Source organism: Nelusetta ayraudi, unplaced genomic scaffold, assembly GCF_046127955.1.
Source record: "Nelusetta ayraudi isolate G7.1 ecotype Tasmania unplaced genomic scaffold, CSIRO-AGI_Nayr_v1 ptg000053l, whole genome shotgun sequence".
Lineage (NCBI taxonomy): Eukaryota > Metazoa > Chordata > Actinopteri > Tetraodontiformes > Monacanthidae > Nelusetta > Nelusetta ayraudi.
In genome coordinates this window covers 6,404,201-6,428,685 of record NW_027466103.1, presented here as the reverse complement: position 1 = coordinate 6,428,685, position 24,485 = coordinate 6,404,201, and the positions used below count along the sequence as shown (strand labels likewise).

The following is a 24,485-nucleotide window of genomic DNA, read 5'->3' as shown; positions in this document are numbered from 1 at the left end:
CTAATACAGGAAACTGGTCTTAATCTATTCCCTAAACTCTTGTTGGATGTGAACTTTATATGATAATGTACCCCACTGATAGAATATTTTTATTTCCCTTCACAGAGTTTGATTTTGCTCTCCAGCATAAAACTTCGATGGTCTCCTTCCGGCCAGCCCTGTGGGCCTTGGCAAGGTACGAAACATCTCTGAATAGCCTGTAGGGTGCGTGCTTGCGCTGAGCTTTTCTTAAAGCCTCCGTTGCATGGTGCGTAATGACGCATTCATCCTCCAGCGCCTCTCATCCCCTCCTCCCTCCTGTCACATCTGGATCTGGCTCCTCTCATCAGCACCACTCAGCGCAGTACGAGAGAGAGAGAGAGAAAGAGAGAGAGAGAGAGAGAGAGAGAGAGAGAGAGAGAGAGAGAGAGAGAGAGAGAGAGGAAGGGAGGGAGGGAGGGAGGCGACCGACGAAGAGGAGAACACTGCTCGGTGCGGTCGTTGCAGGCTCATCCACAGACGGGCAGAACCAAGGGCAGGAGAAAGGAAGGACATCATCTTTTCACCCGTGTTCTCACGTCTCCTCCGCCCTCCGTCCGTCCGTCAGCCGAGCGTCCGCTTCCTTCTCCTTCTCTCACCTCCTCTTGCCGTGTGTATGATGAGCTCCAGCCTGCTGGAAAACCCGGTGCAGGCGATTCTGTACCTGCGGGAGCTCACCACCATCGTCCAGAACCAACAGAGTCTCATCCAGACGCAGCGCTCCCGGATAGAGGAGCTGGACCGACGGGTGGACGAGCTTATCGGCGAGAACAGACACTTGCGGACCATCAGGGTACAACAACATTATCCTTACCATCACCACCATCACCACCACCCCGATCAAAGCTGCCTTCCTCATCACCATCACCTTCAGGACCCTCAACTCAAGGCTGCTGCTGCTGCTGCTGCTGCTGCGGGGTCTGTGCTGGACCATGCGGCAGCACCAGCGCAAATCGAGGCGGTTCCGGCCGTCCAGCCAACGCCAACCCAACCTTTGGATCCAGGGGACATGCAGTTGGTCCCGGCAGACCCGTCTGTGGTTTCCCCGGTAGAAAGTGATCCAGAAAACGGAGGAAGTTGTCAAAGCTGCCGCTCCTTGGTTCCGATGACCCCCACAACCCTGTGTCGATCCATCGCCTTGGCAAGGAAATCTGAGTGAGTGGAGGTTCCTCTTATTTGCACTCTTGTGCCTTTTTTAAAATGTGTAATTAAATTTCATTTAAAAAAAAAAATGAATGTCTAATTAGAGAATATTGGAAACACTGTAAAATGATGCGCCTATATATGTGCTACTGTATTTCACTTTCAAATTCCACATATCTCAGATCCAGCCGAGTGTTTCGATTTCTTAGCTGTGTTTTTCTATTTCTTCTATTTCTCCGTGTCGTCTGTCTAAAACGGAGGGATGTGCATGGGTGCGCGTATACGTGCGCGCCCGGGCGGGTGTCCTGCCGATTGAGAAACGTCTAATTAACGCAGACGGCGCTCCAACAAAAATAAAAAATAAAATATAAAACATGAAATTTTCAGCCTTGTGAGTCGGGTACCACTGAGCCGGAGAAGGAAGGGGGTGGATTATTTAAACGAGACACGGGATCACGATCACTGGATCATTACATAACAAACAGCTGTAGGCCTATAGGCCAGCTGAGTGTGCATGCATCCGCGTGTGTACGTGCGTGCGTGCACAATGGGAGATGCACAAGCAAAAGCGGTCAATGGCAGCTGGAGACGATAAGACGCCGCGTCGCTGTCCGCGGTGCTGCTGCTGCTGCTGCTGCTGCTGCCTCCCTTAATTACTGCACGGGATCCGTGGGAACTCTCGTGGGACCCCCAGGCTTCTGATGTTGCTCACACACACACACACACACACACACACACACACACACACACACACACACACACACACACACACACCAGCATTGCGCCTTTTCTGACACCACGGTGTGATAATATCTCAGCACATCACCTGCAGTAACGAGAAAAAAAAAACATCTTCACCCCTCTTTGAGTTGTGGTGTGTGTGTGTATGTGTGTGTGTGTTTAGTTCATAAGTTGTATCCCGGCAGGAGCCCTGATTGGTCTCTCTGGGACTCCACCCCCGCTGAGAGCAGCACCACAGAACCGAGGATGACTTGAGAAGAGGGAGGGGTGGAGTGGGGGGGATACATGTGTACTAAAAAAAAATAATAAAAATGAAATGTTGACATAGGAGAACATCTCACCTGCCACCGCTATTTCAGGCTCCTGCGTTGTGAGCGCTGGCGTGCCTGAGTGTGCGCGCAGCATCTGTTGCTCCGTCTACGGTCTTGTCTGTAACCCAAGTTGTGTCCTTGGGCAACCGTATGACAGAAATCACTGCTGGTTCCTAATTTAAATTAGTTTTCTGGTGAGCCAGGCGTTACAATAAATTAATTCATATTAGGAAAGCCACAGGCAGAGAGCGGCGCAGCCAGCGACTGTGTTTTTTCTTTTCTGGCACCAGACCGGGCCGTGGTGGTTTATTATGTGGCCTCGCTGCTAACATAATGTCCTTAAACGCAACCTCACAGTCCCTTAATTGAATCAAAGAAATTCTTTATTGCACTAGTTGTTCAACACCTTTTTTTTTTTTTTTTTGAGTTTTTGCCTCTGGCGTTCCAGGCAGGAGGGGTGAAAGACTGCCGTAACAGCCACTCACTTGCATTTTTAACAGATCCTGTGACCTGTCGTTCCCCACTGCGTCCTGTCTGCAGCAGCAGACCGTGAATCACATCTGCCCTCCGCTTTCCTACTTGCCAGTCACTTAGATGTGTCAGCATACCAGGAAATGTAATAGTCCATGTAAGCGTTTGAGGTACACGTGCTTGCAGTAATTCATCCAACATCTTGCTGCACGCTTTTATTTGAATGTTTACCCAACTATCTAAGTCCCAAGGTTGCCTTGCCTCGCGACTAAACGACTTGTGGGCTGCGCGGGGATGGCCGCGAGTGCGTTTGTGCGCTCGGCATTGTTGTGAGTGATGTCAGTGCACGTGGAGAGACAGGGTCCTCTCGTTGGCTCGCTCTCTGTCTCCCTCTCCAGCTGAGCCTCCTATCTGCCCCACTTAGCCCATGGAGCGAAAGGTAATCAGCCATTCTCAGGAGAGCGAAAGGCAGCGCGAGACAGAAAGAGAAAAATAGAGGGATGCATGTTCGGTCATTGCCTTTGCAGGGGCCCTCGGAGGTGTCTAAAGGAAGGAGCTCGAGGCTGACATCAGAGTGGACGGTATACTGAAAGGGATGGAGGAAGATGGAGACGTCGGGTAGTGGAAAAAACGCAGAGGGATGGCTGGGGTGGGGGACGCAAGCAAAGCAAAAGAGTGAAGAAAGGTGCAATACAGGCTTTTCTCTCTCCTTAAGTCATTTGACTTGCTGACTAATACAGGGGCAGGTTGGGCAACAGAGGAACAGATTATGTGGCACGGTCAAAGATGCAAGCGAAGTCAAAAAATGGGAGCCGCTCTCACTACATGTCAACGCTGTTTATTGCTGACTGGTAAAAAACAAAAAGCGTTTAATCTATTTTTGGCAAAACAGGAACAGCGGGGAGGGGTCACGCGAGGGGGGACGGAGCTCAGCTAGACAGAGAACACGGGCCAACAGTGTACCGCTAAATAATTCACCTGCTCTCTTTGTAAGCCCAGTCGGACGGGCCGCGGCTGTTCTGTGTGTCTTGTTCTCGCAGACGGGGTTGATAAATGTGTGTGTTTTGGTCGGTCCTGTGGAATCCGTTCTGTATCAGTGGGCAAAATGGTTCGGTCTGCGCGCAGGTGGTTGGGAGTAATAAGTATCACAAACAGTTAACCTCAATCTGTCGGAAGGTAACACAGTCATCCTTTCAGCACCTCTAAAGCTGACTAATTAGCCTCTATATCTGGGACAGGAAATTATGTAGCACACAGTCTGTCTACAAAAGCTCAAACCTGGGTTTGAAAACTTATTTTTGGTCAACTTTTTTCATGTCTAGTCAAGTTCAAGGGCATCTGATATATTGATCATTGCGCAAAAGTGGTGTCAAAAATTAAAATCTCAGCCTAAACAATAAAAGAAGACACATTTTGAACGTAGTATGTCAAGAGAGTCCTACCTGTCTTGGCTGACTTTTACGTTTAGGATTTAGACTTCCTGAATATACATTTATGGTCAATCTCATAACATTTGGTCTCTGCAGAGCCCCAGGACCCTGAATAGGAATAAGTGGGTATAGAAGATGAATGAATGAATGAATGAATGAATGAATGAAAAATTCAGCATCATAGAGTAAAATAATATTAGATTCGACCAACAAAGGATTATCAGTATAACAGAGAAATAGTCTATGCTGCTTTTTTCAATGCTTAGTGGCATTGAGGTCACCATCCTATGGCGCTCCTGAGGTTTTCTGAAGGCCTTCAGCTCATCTGCATTGTTGGTCAAGTGTCTCTTATCTTCTTGTCGACAACATCACGTAGATTCTCCAGCCTGGCTGGCTAAACAAACGGAGCAATGCCGAGGTCGGAAAGCCTGCTGGTAGTCGTTTTGGCACTGTGGGTAGATTCACAGTTCTGCTGGAAAAGGACATCAACATTTCTGCAATGCTTGTCGGCAGGCAGAAACATAAAGTGCTGTAAAATCCCCTCCACCCCCCCAGTAGATGCTGTGTTGAATATGGACATGATGAAACACAGCGAACCAACAGTAGCAGAGAACACAGAGGCCCAAATCCTCACTGAGAGTGTACAAACGTACTGGACTTTAGGCAGATTGGATTCTGCGCCTCTCCGCTGTCGTCAGACTCTGGGCCTTGATTTCAAAATGAAATGCAGTGGTTACTTTCATCTGAAAAGAAGAACCCTTGAGCAGTGGTTCTGTGCTCTGTCTGCTCAGCCCAAATAACACGCCTGTAATGTTGTCCCTGGTTCAGCAGTGGCTTCAATCTAGGGATGCAACACTTGTGGTCCATTTCCTCTCTACGCCTTTGCACGGTGACTCAATCTTCTGGAGGTTCTTGTCGGTGATGTCAACTTTCCCTTCCAATCCACTTTGTCTAAATCTTTGATTTGCTTGCATATGGAGCAGACAGGTCTAAAATAAAGTTGAAATAATTGAACTTTTTTTTCCTTCCTCTATTTTTTAAAGTATGTCAACAGCCAGACCTCTCAGCCATAACCTTGGTCATTCATTCATTCAACCTTAGTAGTTTACCCTCCTTGTGGAGACCGTCAGTGAATAGCTCACTACTCTTTTCCATGACTACATGATATTTCTCAATAGATTTTCAGGATGATCAAAATATCCTTTTTTTCTGTCATGACGAGCCTTTGTTATTTAAAGAAAAGAAAGAAAAACATGTGTCAGTCTGTAAATAATGGGGCTATGAAAGAATATTTCACTATTTCACAATTACAAGAAGAATGTTGATTTTTGTATAATAACATCAATAATAAAATAAAATACTATACCTGTGTTGAACAAACTCTTGCTGCTAGATTATACTCAGAACAAAAGGGATGGTCAGTGTTGCAAAAGCTGAGCAGGAGGCCCATGATGCAGAAAAATCCAAATGTAAGCAGTGTTAATATATAGACATTAAATGGTAATGCTCCTTTAGGTTTGTTTAAAGTTAGTTGTGGTGAAAAAGCAGCTTTTTATAGCCGGGACTGTCACACCGAGTCTGGCAGTGACTCTGACTGCTTGTCAGTGTGGTTCTTCGTCAGAGGCAATATGCTGAGCGCAGGTCTGAAGACTTACTGTAGCGTAACCAAGAAATATACTGTCAACTGAGAGCTTTCAGCATATTGTTGAAGGACCTGGCTGGGCCTCCAGTCCCACCGGCTCTTCTTTTAAAAGCCAGACCTTGAAGGTATTTAATCATACAATTGGGACTCAATTTCATGTTTATGTAACAGCCTAAACATGATGCGTCGTGTGATTCCTCCCTCCTTCCTTTCAAGATGCAGATAAGAGCACCAGCAAAATGCCTGAAATATGAATGTAAAAAAATGTAAAATGCATGAGAGAGAAATGAGAGAGTGGAAGTTTAAAAGAGACAGAGCAGGAAACGGAGCTCGGCGTACCATCTGTCCAGATTAGGTTTGGGGAATTCCGCTAAATCAAAGCACTTCGGATGAATTGGAGGGGAGGAGGCAGAAACAAGTGCCCAAACATATAAACACTCCTGCTCATTGTAAGCGTTCTCAGCCTTTCAATTGACCTACATAGGGTATTTACTGCGGGATCGCTGCCAAATTGTAAACACAACCCGTGGAAGTAATCCAGAGGACTCTAATGAGAGCCTCGGCGGGATCCTTTGGGACGTTGGACTAAGAATGAACACAAGGATGATGCGTGCGGAAACAAGACAAACTACAAGCAACAGCCAGCAGCGGCTGAAAGACACGCTGCCCTTCCGGTACTGGCCGCCTCTCCTGCCTGTCTCACCTCTCTACCTCTGCCACTCTGCAGGAGTGAGACCGTGCTGCATCAGTTCTGCTGTCCGGCCCCTGAACAACCCGAAGCTGACAACACTGGCTCGTCCAGGTAAGTGGTAACAGCCAATCAAACACGCTTTCGTTTTTCAGCTGAGTGTTCATTATTTTTTTCCCTCCCCCTCCCATCTAAAGTTCACTGCCTCGGCCCTTGAAATTACATCACAGCCTACTCTCCCCACCCCCCAAATTTTCACATGTGCGTCATCCAAGCGAATGATATCCGCGCGGGCTTTTGATCATGCCTCTTAGCGTGTGCAGCGCGACACATGTGAGCGTGAAATGGTCTATTTATGAACGTCGGGAGCCCAGAGGAACAGCGGGAGAGAGTCCACTGCTCTGTAAACCTATGGCTCCATGTGCCTCAAGGAAAGCTCACATTAAGAGAGAGTAGAGTGCCGGAGCAGAGGAGGGTGGGGAGGGGCTACATGTGAGCATGGGGGGAGGGGAGGGTGTCAGGGTGTAAGGGTGGGGTGGGGGTAGAGGGGCTGAACAGATATTACCACTACAGAAGCGCCCATGGCAACGCAATAATGACGCCATCAACGGCTGCCACTGCCATAGTAACTGGAGAATATGACTTTGAGGATCTGTTGGAGTCACTCGCTCCATCTGTCTCAGCGTGGGCAGCTTTTTTTTTTTGTTTTTGTTTTTTTTATTTTGTATTTGTTCTCGCTTGTGCGCGACTAAGAAACATCCCACTCGGCGTGTACAAACGCCGGCGCTCGGTTGTAGAACTCAGGGAAAGCCTGATTTCGCCGTGTTTCCCAGCGATTGCCATTTGCCACCCCCACCAACCCCCCACATCGCACTCCAGAATCCTTCCCATCTCTTAATCCTCAGCCCTCTGCGTTTTAAATCCACTCTTTACTCGCAATGTCCACTTTACTTCATGTAATGCTCGGATAATATGCCGCTTACCGCCGAGTGCATTCCAGCTCATTGTTTTTCTCTAATCAGGTATTTTTTATTTCGACCACATCCCTCCAAAATAAGTTTTTCTTATTATCACCGTCTACCTGTATTGAATCCCTCTCCTTTTCCCCACATTGTGATGACTGATCAAAGCCCATATTCAGCAGGCCTGACTGGATGAACCTACGGTCACAGCAGCACACAGGCCTCTGAGAAAGATGTAATTTGACACATGTTTAGTTCCCGTCGCCCCAGTGCCAAGCAGTGCTGAGCAGGAGTGTGCGCTACATATGTTTGTTGCTGCCACACGTGTAAACGTGTGTGAGACGGAGTGAGTGGGAGAAACAGAGAGCAGGCAGCGCCAATATCATGACGGAGGCTTTTGCTGTCCAGATACATTAATAGCTTGACTCCTGCCTTTAAATCCTCTAATGCATTCTAATGTACACTAATGTATTCTGATTCAGTGCAGGGACACGGCAGTGTTTTAATAGAGGTTTTGACAGAGACGGCCTCCGGCGTGAACCTACCGTCACGGTCTCCCTCTTGATATTCTCCTGTTTTCCCTGTCTACACTTTTTTTTTTCTAAATCCGCCTCTTCCCTCGGTTCCCCGCACGTCCTCTCTCCACGCCTCATTTGAACCTATCGCCGCTGCGGCCCTCGCTATCTGGGACTTTTAGTTGCAGAATGTTTCCCTTCGCAGCATTCGCAAGAAACAGAGAGGAACTTTAGCGATGCCCTCATTATTTAACCATGAGCAGGCTTTTTAGTCTCCCTTAGCTGCGTTGTGCATGGGCCCCCCTCGTGTAAAAATAATTAGAGTAAGCATTATCCGAGAGGAAGAAAGATTGCACAAGCACACAACATCAGGCACACACGCTCATAATTGCACGCCATTACAAAACCTTTTAGGGTGCGCTCATATTTCTGGGCTTGCATCAGTCCGCAGTGGCCATATAAAAGGTGCTGAGTATAAGTGTTTTGGATCTTTCAGAGATGGTGTGAAGCCAGTGATGTCAATGTCAACTTTTTTTTTCCCCCTGTGAATTTTAGCTATCAAGGACACAAAAGTACGTGGGAAAAATGCTCTGATTTGCTGCGTCATTGTGAATTGAGGCAGTAAGTCAACATGCCTGAATGATGCTCTCCTGTAATGGGACCGTTTTGTTGACAACGCCTTAGATTATGTGGAAGGGGAACCGATTGAGCGGAAAGCGACAGCATCCAAAGTCTGATTCAGGCTGCATTCAGTCAGATGCAGATTTCTCATCCATTTTCCTGCCGCTGCTGTTACAGAAATGCTGTTTATCAACCTGGCTTAATTTTCGAGAACTCTGACCTCACTGACTTCTTCTCTTCTAATGCATTAATTCTAATAGTCCACAACAGAAAAATATATTATATTAAATGGTTATTGACAAGCAAGGCTAAAAGAAAAGGTCTCAGACACTGGTGCCGCAGACAGAGAGGGCTCACTGCAGAAAGGCGTGCAGGGGCAAGAACAGGGCACAAACAAGTCTCAATAAATTCAGACATAAAAACACAAATGCTGAAATTTAAGAAGACAAGGCAAAACAGCGCGGGGGGGGGGGGGCAAGGTTAAAGATCGCAACTTGAATAGGAGTAAATAAGAATCTTTTCACTCGTTTAGAGTATGTTACATAATTTGACCTCATCACGCCTCAAAGACATGGTAATCAAAGACAGAATATCTTGAGTTGAATTACTCACAACAGAATGGGGCGAACAGACTGATTGGTTTCTCATGCAAAAACTGCCTCAGCTGATTACTATAAAATTCCATCAGATCTTTTTTTTTTTCATCTTTTACGTCATCAGTTTCCTGAACATTTTACTTTTTAAAAAAAAAAAAAAAAAAAAATACTGATTTAGAAAAAGTGAGTGTTTTTGTCTTGGTCACGTTTTATAGAGTTTTACCCTTCCAAACTGCACGGGGCTTGGGCCAAATAGGACTGGGCACATTCATTTAGTCATCCTTGCCCCAGGCCAAGTCTGCTGCACATCACTCTCCACCTGCTGCTTTCCCCATAAACCTTGCACGCCACACAGCTGATAACCTGCCACCGAGATAACAGAGCAGTGTTTTGAAGGTCAGCTGGGAGTACTAATAGCTTTTTGTTCTTTTAATTCCCCGGCAGTAGCCAGATGCTGAGCCTGGAGGATGGCACATCATCTGGTAGTGGACAGGAAGTGGAGGGGACCAAAAGAGAAGGTCCCAGCGAGTACGAGATTACCCTGGAGAATAAAAACAAACAGGTATGATTTATTTATAGAGTTTTTGTGTGTGCGTGTGCATGTGTGTGCCACTTTGAAGGCCTGGTGGTTGGAATGAGCGCCTCCTACCTCCTCCACCTGTTTAAGTAGGAGGGCGTGGGCGAAGGATGATCATTTGACACGGCCGTGAAAAGTGTGACGGAAAAGGTTCTCATTGAGATCTATTTCCGTCTCTGTTGACATTAAAAGGAACACCAGAGATTGTGCCACCACAGCGACAGGAACAGGAAAGATGCTAGGTTGTCATGGCAACAGCTAATAACTGCTTCTGGCGGCTGGAGATGTCTTTATTTTTCATACCAAACTGCTGAAGGGACCGCTGTTGCTCCTTCTATTGCTGCTGCAGTGCCTGTGTGTGCGTCTTTTGGTGGGGTGTGCTTCCACGAGCAGACACACACCCGGGCACATGTGTGACTGTCCTCCTTTTCCTCCCTCTGTGTCTCTGCCTCCCTTGCCTCCCACTGCCCCTCCTCCTCTGTTGCTCCCTCTTGCTGAAAATGTGGGAGGACAAACAAAATTTCTAGATGAAGCAGAGAGCTTTTGGGCTGATCTGCTCCGTCCAAACAGAAGCAGGCTTGTGCCACTGGTGTTCACTTTTATTTTACAAGTCATTTGTCAACAGCGGCCATTCCCCCCACAGTTCATCACTCCCCTCGTGATGAGTATAAGCAACTAACAATGAGAGATGATTGTCACTTTGGCTCTGAACCCTTTGCCAATTTTCAAAGCGTAGACGTTTCAAGGTACAGTGTGTAAAATTCTGCCATCTAGTGGTCAGATTTAAGATTGCAGCACTCTCTCACTCACCCTCCCTCTCCCAAGTTTGCCAGTGAATTACGGTGGCCTGCGCACACATACCTGATACCTTGTCCACCTTCTTCTTCGTTGGTTTATTTGAGGATGCCAGCGTAAATGTACTGTCAGGCGGACTGGATTGTCCCCACCAGGATAGAAGCGTTCTATGGGTAGTGAAAACAAATAACTTTTATTGTAGTGTGAGTATAGACTTTACAGGAAGTATATTAAACTTTTAACAATCTAAAAATCATAAATTGGGCTAAATTTTACACACTGGACCTTTAAGTAGGAAGATGAAAAAGACTTCCCTTGAACTACGCTCTCGTGGATCTCAAGTGGCTGCTAAACTAACTACCCTTTGCTCTCTCCACGTCTGCAGATCGAGGAATTGGAGCAGAAATACGGTGGCCATCTCATTGCAAGGAGGGCGGCCCGTCGAATTCAAACGGCGTTCCGTCAGTACCAGCTGAGCAAAAACTTCCAGAAGATCCGGAACTCTCTGTCCGAAAGTAAGCTGCCACGCCGGATCTCCCTGCGCCAGCCCAGCCCCTCGGGACGGGCCCGCAACGCCACCCAGAGGCACAGTTACTCCCTGCACCCAGGCGCAGGGCAGATACCCTTGCGCTCGAAGACTCCGCCTCCGCCGCCGTGTCGCTCCACCTCTCTGCCGCCGTCGCCTGCGTCCGCCCCGGTCGGTGCTCCCTCCTCCGGCACCTCCTCAGCCACAGACCAGGAGCAGAGCCAAGCTCCTCCACAGACCCCCGGGCCATCCCTCACTCAGCTGGAAGACTGCTTCTCTGATCAAGTGAGTGCTTCTGTTAATTTCACAGCCTCTGTTCCAATGCATTATTTTAAATTTTATTTCCGTCTTTCTGCCTGCAAAGTCATTTGGCCGCCGAGAGATGCGTGGAAACAATTCAGACGGCAATCTGATAGACTTTACATGAAATCTTTATTAGCTATTTCTGCCTCCAGCGCCACTTGTTCAGACAATATCTGCTGTTTTTGTCGAAGAAAATTTCTCACATAAATCATCTCGACTTGACCTGATTAAAACATTAAAATGTTAACATTTCCCTCCCCTCCCCCATCCGGTTCACAGCTTCATTCTTTGGCCCAGTCGATAGATGACGCCCTCCGTAGTTGGAGCCTGTCAGAGGGCGGAGAGGGTAAAGGGCTATTGATGGACCCCGGAGCCTTGCGTGCAGCGGCTGAGAGCGCTTGTCTGCCTCGCAGCGCCAGCTCGTTGCTCATGGCCTTCAGAGATGTGACCGTTCACATCGACAGCAACAGCTCCTACACCATCTCCTCCACCACCACAACCACCACCACGTCTCTGGGTAACACTGGTGCAGGAGAGCACGGCAGCAGGAAGACCTCTGTCAGTAGCATGGGCGGGAGAAAAGACAGCCTGTCAGCAGAGGAGCTGGAGTTTCCGGCGCCTCCTCCCAGCGAGGAGCTAGAAATTGCCGATTTTGGATCCAGGAGGGGCTCGGCGGTGCCGGTTCTAGGAGGGGAGCAGGCGGAGGCGGAGAGCAGCTCCGACAGACAAGGGTCCACTTCCACTTCTACCTCGACTTCCACCTCTATATCAACCTCAGCCCAGTCCAACCAGCAGCCGGCTCAGATTTACACCCAGTACCAGCAGTACCACTACACTCACCCTCAGCAGATCCCCGGAGGGCCGAGCCCAGAGGCCCTGCAGGCGCTGGTCGTCTCTCTGCCCAGGGACCGCTGCCAAGACCCGGCCTCCTGCCGCTCGCCCACTCTTTCAACGGACACACACCGCAAACGCCTCTATCGCATCGGACTCAATCTCTTCAACGTGTGAGTGGCCGGAAAACAGCATCTCTCTCTCACACACACACGCATGCAAACGCATCGCGAAAACCACTGAAAAGACTGAAAAGACCACTGCACCCGAAGGCCAATGTTGGAAATGTAATTGGTTACAATTACAGGTTACCCTATTAAAATGTAATAGTGGCGGTCCACAAGACTGGCCACGGTCAAAGGTTTCGATTCACACTTACGACTGTTTTGTGCCAAACAAATCTCCAGCAGTCCGACTACGGCGCTCGGAGCAGCGGCTCATTAGTGTTTGCTAGAGTTGGGAGGAGCTGCCTGTTCCCTGCCATCTTGTGACGCCGCTGAAAAAAAAGGGGAGGAGGAGGAGGAGGAGGAGGAGGGTGGGACGGAAAGAGGAGCGGCAGGAGGGACACAAGAGCGGGAAGAAATAGAGCTGAAGAGGAGAGGCGGTCAAGAGGTGCCATGAGCGATGATGGAGCCTCTAAACCTCTATAAATAGAGTGTGTGTGGTCGAGCGTCCACTTATCATTAGTTATTACAAATGGAAATAAATTAACTCACACGCATCAGCGACAGCGGGCTTGATCCAGAGGTCCAAAGCTAACCGCTTTTGTGCATGAATACACATTTTCTTTCCCTCTGTCTTGCTGTGTGCCCTCTCACAAACACACACGCCCACACACATGCGTACGCCTACACACACGCACACGTGTTCTCTTACGCTTAAGCGCCCTTCCTCTTCTTAAATACAGAGACACACATTTTCTTTCTCACTCGGGCTAACACACCTGTCCGCTCCACTGCACTAAAAACATCATACGCCCACTGTTCGACTCTTAGGACTGGCGACACAGAGTGCAATTTTCAGATGTCCCAGGTGACCACTGTGACCATCTTTAGCAAGGGCTTTACTGCTCTATGAGATGAGTTCAACAACAGCTGATGGTATAGTTTAGTGAGCAAAGATAGCTTGCAAAAATCAATAAATGGGCATAAAAAAAATTCAGCGTCAGAAATTGAGTGTGAGTGCTACGCTGCCTTGCGCCTACTAACTGACAGAAATGCACATACTGTATGTATGTATGAAATAGCAAATGATCAGCACAATACTGGAGCTGAATACAAAATATAAGGATAAACAACAACTCATGCTGTCCCTCACTGACCTTCCCTTTGCTTTCTATTTCTCGCCTTGGAATAGTGGACGAATGCAGCCCGTTGATGTCTTATTCTTACATGCTGACAGTCATTCACGTGCAGCTGTGATTCGGGTTGTGTTCTCACGAGCACTCTGAACACAGCTAACTCAATCTCTGACCAAAACTTTTGAATGTTGCTCATCTTGTCTTGTCTTGGGCAGGAACCCAGAGAGAGGCATCCACTTCCTGATCACGCGCGGCTTCGTCCCGGACACGGCCATCGGAGTGGCGCACTTCCTGCTCCAGAGGAAAGGACTGAGCAGGCAGATGATTGGAGAGTTCCTGGGGAACAGCAAGCTGCAATTCAACAGGGACGTTCTCGAGTCAGTCCTGTTTCTTCTATAACTGCACTATCATGCATGCAAGACAGATTTTAGTCATTTAGATTTCAGAATACAGCAAAGTCAAGTTATTTGCTTGTTCTTTCTGGCCATTTGTAAGAGCTGATGTATTATTGGTAAATCTTCTGTTTAGACATGTAGCTTGGGGCTTTGTGGCACAATGGGAGACTCACCTTAACGAAATATCTTTGTCTTTTAAACTGTCTGCTTTCGCTCTCAATGCGATATGTCATTTTGAAATTCCCCGCTCTGAAATCTTTTGGGTTGTCTCTGGTTTTTAAATTCCCAGGCTGTGCTTTCACCTTCATGTTCCTCCTTAATGCTTTTTAGAAGTATGGCACAGTGTGCGTGTGTGTGTGTGTGTGTGTGTGTGTGTGTGTGTGTGTGTGTGTGTGTGTGTGTGTGTGTGTGTGTGTGTGTGTGTGCTTGTCACACAGATACACGTGCACCAAGTCCCTTGACCTGCATCCTCATGCATACATGCAACATATTCGCGCTTACATGCATTTGCCTAATGCTTTCTCACTCGCCCATTTTGCATCTAACCAGCGTAGACACAGATCCACGATAGAGGAGCTTTTTGCCGAGGTTGATGCAGAGACTGCAGAAATAGGTCACTGCACTGAACACAAACACGCACGCACTCACGCACTCACTCACTCACTCACTCACATAAATGCGCTACCCCTACACACACACCACCACCACCACCACTTTATACAGACACATAGACACACAGCCTTGGACACAAAACATGCACATGTAGATATATGTTGCATATACCTTGCATTTATACATATGTGCATGTACGATCTTTGACCGGGCGCTTCCTCAGAAGCTTTGGCCTCACCTTTTCTGCACTTGTCTTACCTTTAAATTTCAATTTTTCTTTAGTCATTTCATTTTCCCCCCGCGTTGTCCCTCAAATCCAATCCACCAATTTTGCGCCTGTGCGCGCATACATGTTGCCCCGGCGTGCATCTTCCAGGTCAGCGCTTCTGTAACGGAAGTATGACTGTAACGGGAAGTTTTGCCAACAGCACTCTGGCACTCATAGTTTCATACACACACACACACACACACACGTGCGCGCCCACGCACGACAGCCTCGCTCACCTTCCCAACGCTGTGACAACCTCCAACTCATCCAAACGTCGCTCACCAGCCTCCCTTTGCCCCTGCTTCCCCTCTTTGTCTCTCCCTTCACAGTTGCGTCGTGGATGAGATGGATTTTTCCGGCATGGAGCTTGACGAAGCCCTGAGAAAGTTCCAGGCTCATGTTCGTGTGCAGGGGGAAGCGCAGAAAGTGGAGCGACTCATCGAAGCCTTTAGGTGAGGCTGTCAACTCACTCACTCACTCACGAGCCCTGCTGACTAACAGGCTCCGTTCTTTTGATACAAGTCCATCACAACAACAGAACCTCACATGGCTGAGCAAAGGGGCTTGTAAGGCTACTGGGGGCTGTTGCAAAGAATGGGCCTCTTGCCTGCAGTCTCCTATGTAAAACAGGAAAACTGCGCTTCAAAAAGGACCTGGGAGCCTCGGGGATGCACATGCATTCAGAACAGCGGGCCGACGTTACATGTGAAGTGTTTGACTGTGGGCTGGGATAAAACCAAAGCCTTGTCTCATTAACAAATTAGACTGATTGCATGTAACCTTTGACGAAGCTCAGCAGTGCATGATTGTCAGCCAATCAGAGCTGCAGGAAATCGGTGTGCATTTCATCAGGACAGAAATAGAAGCAACCACTCCAGAACTTTCTTCCCGGGGAGAAGCACAACGTAACCTGACACGCTAGATTGATCAGTTGGTGCAGTGCCTGCCGCCTCCCTCAGCGCCCGCCAACACTTGGAATGTAGCGCTGTTCCACGGCGGGCAGTAAAACCTAAAACAAAACATTTGCAACGACTAATCAGGGTGTAGAGTTCATTTAGTGACACTCCTTGCTGTTTTAATGGCCAAGGAAACAGGAAAGGTTTTTGTGACGCTCTCTGTCTGACAGCGCTGGCTTAAGTCATGCTTTTGCCAGCTTATAAGAATTCAAAATCAATCTGTGAGAATTTGCACCCGACTGCTGTCAGTTCCTCGTCTCGTCATTCCCACATAAAATGATACGGAACTCGATGTCACGAGTCACGCTCATTTTCCCACTTTTGTCAACAATTGGTTGAATTAGAAAAAAGAACGGCAATAAAAACCCGCCGTTGCTGTCATTGGCGATGTGAATGGTTGTATTACAGCGTGCGGTTAATTGCCCTGTGTTGATATGCTGCTCTCTACCTCCGGCTCACTGGAAAATGTCACGGCAGCACTTGAGCCGAGCCACTGCCCATTTTCAAACCATTAACCAAGGTGTCCTTTCAAATTAGGCTTCAATGCTATTATAATTCAATACAGGCATAATTGCCACAGGAAAGGTGCTCTAGACTCTCTGACGCCACGTGAGCTTTGTTCTCTTGAGCCTGAAAACAGAAAACCACCATCCTTCTTTCTTGTCACGTAATTGAGCGGCAAACACGAGGCAGCCTCTGCAGCACTTCCTCCATCTGTGGTACTCAGGCGCTGGTTATTTATCTTTATTTCACAGAGCAGCACCCTGACACAAATTGAAAGCACGTACTTTGTTGTAACTGTTAATTACCTCACATCAGGTTTGTTTCCATCACAGCAAAGACTCATGTCATGCCTGTGTTTAATGGATGTGGGTAATTATGAGATATATCTCCTATTAGGTAGATTTTCCGAGTGGTTCTGGTCTTTTTCATTCACTTTGGTACCTCAAAAAAAAAAGACAACGACAGACAGTTGTAAGTCGCATTCATCTGGGACTCTGAGCAATAAGTCACGAGTGGAGAGAAGAGGGGAAGCAGTCATGACACTCGGCCCCCTCTGCTGCTGATTTGAAGGCCAATCAGAACACCCACTGAGGTCATCAGTTAATCACATCACACTCAATCATATTCGCTGAGCTCCTGGGTGCAGATTAGGAATTCATCAGTGGCCCCGGACCGCACTGTCTGTCACCGGGGCTGCGAGAACTGAACTGGTCAGAGGAAGGAGCGAGCTTCATCGGCAGCGCCAGACAACCGATGCCGCTTCTCTTACGTAACAGATGTTATGTCATGTGTTGTGCTCTTGTCGCGAGTTGTCCCCCTTTTTTTTATACAAAGTGGTGTTTGTGTGCCAGCTGGCATGCAACTTTCATGCAGATATGACGACAAGGGTCGCCGGTTGCATAAGACAGAGATCCGGCTGGTGAAAGGAGTGAATGAAGAAATAGCCGCTGAAAAAACATCCCAAAGAAACACGCACTTTATTGTGTATTTGAGTTGGTCACTGAATCTGCTGCTTACGGGGCACAAATCTATACCACGGTGCGCACACCCACACGTACACACTTAAATCTTGCCGGTGATGAATCTTTGATGAATTTACCATGATGTTGCATCATGTTGGCAAGTCAGGAGCCTCGTCTGTGGCTGCGCGCTCATTAATATCTGCCGCATCGTCTGTGCAAAGCGGGGACCTACTCCGGCTGAGACAAAGGCGCCGCCGCCGCCGCTGAGTCGGGCCTGTTGTCGATTGGTGCCGCGCCAGCTCGCTGGCCTCAGATCTCACGCGGGTATTCTTGGTGGAAAGGCTCCTCCATTGTGCGGGTCTCAGATGTGGCGACTCGCTCGCATGCAATCCGACAAGTCCGTTGTCCTCCGCAGCAGAGCGGGCCGCTCTGTGTGTCTGCGTCTTGCCTCACTGTGGAGATGAAAAAGCCTCCCACCACTGAAATGGCCCACTGTGTAAGTGCTAGTGACAGTGAGACAGGGGGTTGTGGGGGATGTGGGGGAGAGAGGGGGGGCAGCAGTGAGACTTTTTGCGAAGCCTGTGGGCAGCAGAGAAGCAGAGCTGGGTTCCAAAACACAGCGTCTCTTTTGCTCCATATCAGGCTGGACAGGTTTGTTTTGTATTTTGATTATATAGTATTATTTTTTTTGACCGAAACCTGCGGCAAAGCCATTTTGGTCATGTCAGTCTTATTCACAGTGCAAAGAATTCATGTCGAATTTGTGTAAACCCTCCAGCCTGGTCTGTCCTGGAGTCAAAATAGCCGCATTATAATGCAGCACAGATGACATATGCTCCAAAATCAGTCCTAATGCCTCCGGAACTACATGGGACCAAACAGCTTTTTCTCCAATCACTTTTGAATACATGGATCTTCTCTGCTCCGCTATGTGGACAGCTTTTGGCATAACACCACGGACGTCTGCCTCGGATCTTTGGCCCAAAGACATCAATCCTCCTAAAAGCCAGAGTCCCAACCTGGCCTGAATATTCCCCTGATCCACGCGTGTCTGATTAGGCCTCAGCGGACGTAGTTGCCATCAGGGAATGCTGGTGTCATGAGGCAGTTTGCATTGCCAGATATAATATTTGGTGGGGGGGGGGGGGGGGGGGGTTGTTAGGTGGGAGTCAGAATATTCACCAGAACAGCAGGAAGCTGCGTTTTCCTCTGGAATCTGACAGTGCAGCCGTGATAAATGCAGTTTATTTCATCTGTCAGTTTTACCGCCGCGTCCTGATTAGTGAATGGCCTTCATTTGGCTCTTAAAGCCTGAGTCCAATACACTTTGCACTCATCTCTTGTAATGGTTCACAATTTCCTCCTACCTCATTGTTTTGTTGAAACCCAGCTGCGCTGAGAGGGAATTTTGCAGTCTAGGGGTGCAGTTAAATGTGTTGTAAGTCACTGAGGACATCATTAAGATTTGGCTCTGTGGGCCTGAGGATGGCTGTTGAGTGGTGTTTCTAATGTTAAGTCCTCCCCAGTAGGAGATGGGCAATAACGCAGAAATATAAACCTTTTAGAGTTTGAAAAAGTGCTGAACCTCTGAAGGCAGGATTTGATTTTATCTCTGTAGTTCAGAATGTATTGGCTTTGGTAAGAATCACATTTGTGAATATTAGTAATCCTCAGCTTTGCTACTACTTTTCATTCTATTGTCATGAGATAATTTAGTTCATGAGCACATTTTTCTCCCTTTGACCGGATAATTTCATGGGGTGTATCAGGCGTGATTTTATTTGTTTATTGTTTTATTGGTTTGTCTCACCAGAGAGGATTTTTTTTGTTCTGCAAGCTGATGATCGACATTTTCCCCCTCCACAGCCAGAGATACTGTATGTGTAATCCGGACGTGGTGCAGCAGTTTCACAACCCAGACACCATTTTTATCCTGGCCTTCGCCGTGGTTCTCCTCAACACTGATATGTACTCTCCCAACATCAAACCCCAACGTAAAATGGGACTTGACGACTTCATACGCAATCTGAGAGGTGAGTATATTCAAATGCACTTCCATACGTCCACCTGTCAAGGACAGTTGGTCGCTTGTTTGTTGTCCTCGCTGAAAATACTATCATGTCGTCGACAAGTTGGGCTGGTCGTGAATGCAGTTGGGATTACACATGTGATTTCTACCTTTAACGGCACTGGGTGAGGGCAATATTGTCGCCTGAAACGCCAACAAAGAAGTCAAAGGCGGGGGCAACATTTACGACAAGCTCTCACATCAATTTCGCTATCGGTAATCTGAGCGACAGGCCCTTCGAGTGAGATGAGTCACTCAAAGGGATGCCGGTCACCGTCTATTAAACCATCAGCTGCGCGGGACAAGATCTCCGATACCCTTGGATCTTCGCTCTAACCCCACCAGAACTTTCCGCCGGCACATTTAAACCAGGCTCATTTAAGCTTAGATCAGGTGATAAACTATTACGGTATCTCATATCTTGTGCCCTCTAAGATTCCGGGCATGTTGAGCGGCAGTGGTTGAACGACAGCGATCTCAAACTCAATTTGTACCCTTTAACTCACAAGACCTGATGACAATTTCTGGTACGTTATTTCACATCCTGGTTCGTGAGTCGAACAGGAGCGGAGAAACTCGATGGATGACTGTCATCATATGCAGCCATGTTACAGTCTTGTGTCCAGATATTCTCTCTTTTTGGTTTCAAAGACCACTTTGTGGCTGCTGCTAACTACACCATCAGGTCTGTAAAAAAATATGCATTTTGATAGTGCTCACGACCGCTAGTTAGATTACACTGGTAATGAGTGAGTTAAATTTTTCTGAAAAAAAACAACATTTTAATAACGTGTTTGGTTTGGAAGAGCCTGCAGCAGTGTATTTAGTGCCTGCTGTGGAACAGTTATAGACGGCATAACCATTAGAGGAATCACTCTCGCCAGGGTCGTAACACTGGTAAATACAAAATTAAGACTGTTGTTCATGTCGTCCTGAAATTATATTCTGTTTTCTGCCCTTACATTACCACTAAGCAGTCCACACTTGACCTTTAGACCCGACTCTACGGCAAAGCTGCCTTTCAAAATTGGACTCTAAGTGCAGCCTTTTATCCTCCAAGGAACTGTGGGTTAAAAAAAAGGGATTTTTCTCTCAGCAATTTGGAGCTCGTAGATCAATAAGACCTGCTTTCTACCTCAATGGCGACCACTCTTTTATGGGCCGCTGCTCCTTCAGGGGTGGATGATGGAGCGGACATCCCCCGGGAGATGGTGGCGGGCATTTACGAAAGGATCCAGCAGAGAGAGCTGCGCTCCAACGAGGATCACGTCACCTACGTGAGCCGGGTGGAGCAGTCCATCCTGGGCCTGAAAACAGTGAGTTCCGTTCTTTGCGCTTCCCTTTCCGCTCGTTGCTGGAAAAAGGCTGACCGCGGTTGGCGTCGTCTCCGGTGTCGAGTATAATTTTCGCCGCTGCCTGCCCTCCGTGCTATCTGTCATCTCCATCTCTTTCACCTCGTCTCCGCAGATCCTGGCCGTGCCGCACAGGCGGCTGGTGTGCTGCTGTCGGCTGTTCGAGGTGCCTGACGCCAACAAGCCTCACAAGCAGAAGCTGTCACAGCTTCAGAGGGAGGTCTTCCTCTTCAATGACCTGCTGCTGGTGAGGAGCGTCTCTTAAGTGACTCAGCCGCCGCGATGCAATCGGCAGTGCGTCTGTGTTTGATTTGTCCCCTTTTGCCGTAGATCTTAAAGCTGTGTCCCAAGAAGAAAAGCTCAGCCTCGTACACCTTCTGCAAGGCGATGGGTCTCCTGGGCATGCAGTTTCACCTCTTCAGCAACGAGTGTAAGATGCTTCAGTTTTATTTTATGATAGTTTATGATCTGAGAGGGCGTTTGAAAATGCTCATGGTGAAGTTTGACCTTTAATCAGCATCTATTTTTCAACATAACCTCTCCAATTTTAGGAGATCTGCTCAAAAGACAGATTGCTTCTGAAACGTAAATGGCAGCGTGCTTGAGTGAAAAATCTCAAAGCCTCTTTTGCCTCTTTTGTGAGAATGTTTCGGAGTAGCATTGCAGGAGGCGCACAAAAACTATGTTTTGAAAGTGCTTAGACCCCCGTATCCTATGTTTGTAGTGAAAGCAGCACCTCATGTTTTCTTTTCGGACACTCTGTCTTCAGACTACGCCCATGGCGTCACCATGCTGAGCCCGTTTACCTCAGAGAAGAAGCAGCTGGTGAGCTTCTGCTCCCCGAGCGGCGAGGAGCTCAGGAAGTTTGCCGAGGAGCTCCGAGAGGCTATTACAGAGGTTAATGAGATGGAACAGATACACATCCAGTGTAAGGACGACGGCAAACACTCACACTGGAAAAAAAATGAACTGCCAAAAAAAGAATATTTTGCACTGAAATGTTTTTTGCAACCTTCTGTTTGGTCACAGGGGAACTAGAGAGGCAGCAGGGCATACCGCATGGCATACACACCAACGGAGGGCAAATGGACACACACACAGGCCACGGCTCTCCCTCAGGTAGGGGATTTTGTAGTAACAGAGCAATAATTACATGAGGCAATGTGCAACGGGCTGCAAAGAACGAAACTATCAAAAGTCAATGAAGAAAAAAAACCCTGCACTTGATTAAATGTCACTAACTGCAAACTGCAATTTCATTTACTCAAGGCGTAATGCAATTGCAAGCCGAGTTCAAGGAGCACAGAGCCTCACATGGCTCTTTACACTTGCTGATGTTTGAATGAATGTAGCTGGCCAATTGAAATGCGCTTCCATGCAGGACGTTGTCCAGCCATGTAGTAACTAACTATAAAACTGTGAGCCTAAAATTTAGAGAGAAAGATTTAGAGAGGGACTAGTTCAGTGTTACTCTTCTTCTCTATGAAATTGCAGTCAACCGGTTGACTTACAAACGAGCCAATTTTGTCCCCCCACAGGCCAGCACGACCCGTACGACAAAACTGGCAGCAACAACAACACAGTGGAGGTAAGTGCTTTTGCTGAACTTGTTTCCCTCAGGTAAGTGGCTGCATCTTCAGCTCAGTGGGTGCAGTGTTGTAAATGAGCGTGTGCGCACGTGTGTGTGTGTATGTGTGTGTGTGTGTGTGTGTGTGTGTGTGTGTGTGTGTGCGCTCGTGGATAGGCAGGGCTGAAAAGAAAGTATCCCGAAAAGAAAGAAAGAAAGACAGAAAGTATGCTTGCGCTTTGCTTTGAAGAAAAAAAAGAAGGAGAAGGAGAAAAATAAAGCTCTGCCTTGAGGCGCTTCGCCCGCCGCTATACAGCCGGGGACACAAAGGCCACTGAGAGGAAGCCGCTCTGGTGGCGTCGAGTGGATCAGCGCTCCTTGCGGCGTAACAGCCCTTCTTTCATCAGCCGCCACTGCTTGATAGCATTAGCGTACAAGCCTCGGCAAGGCCGCAGTAAGCCCTGTAAGATAGCCTCCCTTCCTGACACGGCCAGATCAGCTCGATAGTGTTGACAGTCTGTGGAGCGCGTCGACTGGAGGTTAGTGTTGCCAACTTTCATTCAGAGAAATAAAGGAGGCCTCCCACAGTGGTCGGGGCCATGACCACCACTGGCCAGTGGCTCGCCAGTGGTGGTTAATCATAACTTATAATAGGGTTTCAAAAAAGTGCATACATAGTGGTACGAGCTCCTTCAAATTATATGGTACATAGTTTGAACTGCTTTCTTACCAATAGACATTAGAAATAATGTTCAAATTGTATTGGAATATTTCAATTGAACGTATTTTAACACAACAATCAATGGGTTGTGCAATGGTATTGCCCGCAGCCACGCAGATTATGGTTTTGAACGCAAACTCTATGGAAACGATTGTGGGTTTGCATCAAATATAAATTTATGTTCGAGGCAACTCAGAAATAAGGGGAAAACCCCGTCCCCTATCGACTCAAGACAGGACGCAGCATTGCATCGTCAAATACGGGACAATTCTGTATTAGAAGGGACGGTTGGCAGCTCTCGTGGAGGTGTGTCTGCGAGAACCCCGCCCTCCCTGTGACTATAGTGGCGACCCAAACATGCCTGCAACGACTCCACTGTCCTCTTTGTTTTATACCTTTGACTCTTCCTCCTCCTCCCTCCCCCCCTCCCCTCCCTCTCTCTCTCTCCGTTCCTGCTTTGAAATCAATCCTTTAGCGACGCATAATAAATGTGTTAGGGAGACACCACGCCCTCGGTGTCACCTCTCTCCTGTCCCGACACTTCCTGATCCCCTTTTTACTCAGCTTGTCGTCCCACCACGTGTATGCCACGCACGCACGCACACGCACGCACGCACACGCACGCACACAAGCACACACAAACACGCACGCACGCACACACATGATCTCCAAATGAAACTCTTCTCATCCTGCACTCTTTTCCCTCCTGCCAGGCTGGTGTGTGTAAAAAGTAAAACTCATCATGTCAAATCATGATTGAGGGGAAACAGAGAAAGAGAGTGTGTGTGTGTCTGTGTTTGTGTGTGTGTGTATGTGTGCGCGTGCGTGTGCACTCTGCATGCGCTCGCTCTGCATCCGACCTAACTGCATGCCTGCATGCCCGTGTGCGTAACACCAGAGGGCTGCGTAGAGGCTGCGTTCAGGCTGGTAACTCCTCATGCGTTCTCTGACTGTTCCTAAACTAGGTGTCAATTCACAACAGGCTGCAGACCTATCAACTGGGCCAGCCCAGCATTGAGTCCGCGCCTCTGGCCCTGACCGCGTCCCCGGCTCTGCTCAGCCCCGTCCAGGCCGGGGAGCTGCGGCCCGACACGCTCATCCAGTGCCAGCAGATCGTGAAGGTGATCGTGGTGGACCAGAGCGGGCGAGGCCGCATGGAGGCCTTCCTCAGCCAGGGCCCGGCCGCCCACCAGCTCATCCAGTCGGCCATGTCCACCCCGGTGCGCGTCAGGGAGGGCGACGGCCCCCAGCCCCCCCTGCCGCCGCCCCCGCCCCCCTACAACCACCCGCACCAGTTCTGCCCCCCCGACTCGCCCATGCCCCTCCACCACACCATGCCTCTCACCCGCAGGCGCAACTCCAGTGGCTCCCGCAGCATTGTCTGAGCCCCAGCGGGCCCGGGGCGGGGGGATGGGGAGGGGGCGGGGCTTAGACCCGGCGCCCCCACCCTGACACACACGTCGGAGCTCTCGGTGGACTCACTTCAGGAGGGGAGGAGGTGAGGGGGGGTGATGGGGTTGCGAGGAACGTCCTCCGTCAACGAGAGCCGAAGCTCTTGTGAAGACTGTTGTTTTCCTCTCGAGCGCCGGCTGCTTTCAATCTCACACCTT

The 24,485-nt window shown here is 48.5% G+C and overlaps 1 protein-coding gene across 1 annotated transcript; it reads left to right on the top strand.

The window, feature by feature from the left end:
* The first annotated feature begins 191 nt into the window (after positions 1–191).
* On the top strand, positions 192–24,321 carry iqsec3b (IQ motif and Sec7 domain ArfGEF 3b). The gene is made up of 15 exons (XM_076038151.1): positions 192–1,173; positions 6,484–6,558; positions 9,583–9,700; positions 10,896–11,321; positions 11,619–12,343; positions 13,686–13,847; positions 15,075–15,197; positions 19,034–19,200; positions 20,412–20,551; positions 20,703–20,834; positions 20,918–21,017; positions 21,357–21,515; positions 21,617–21,706; positions 22,126–22,175; positions 23,841–24,321. Exons 1-15 carry the CDS (start codon positions 245–247, stop codon positions 24,258–24,260), a joined length of 3,816 nt encoding a protein of 1,271 aa, XP_075894266.1. The 5' UTR covers positions 192–244; the 3' UTR covers positions 24,261–24,321.
* The last annotated feature ends 164 nt before the right edge of the window (positions 24,322–24,485 follow it).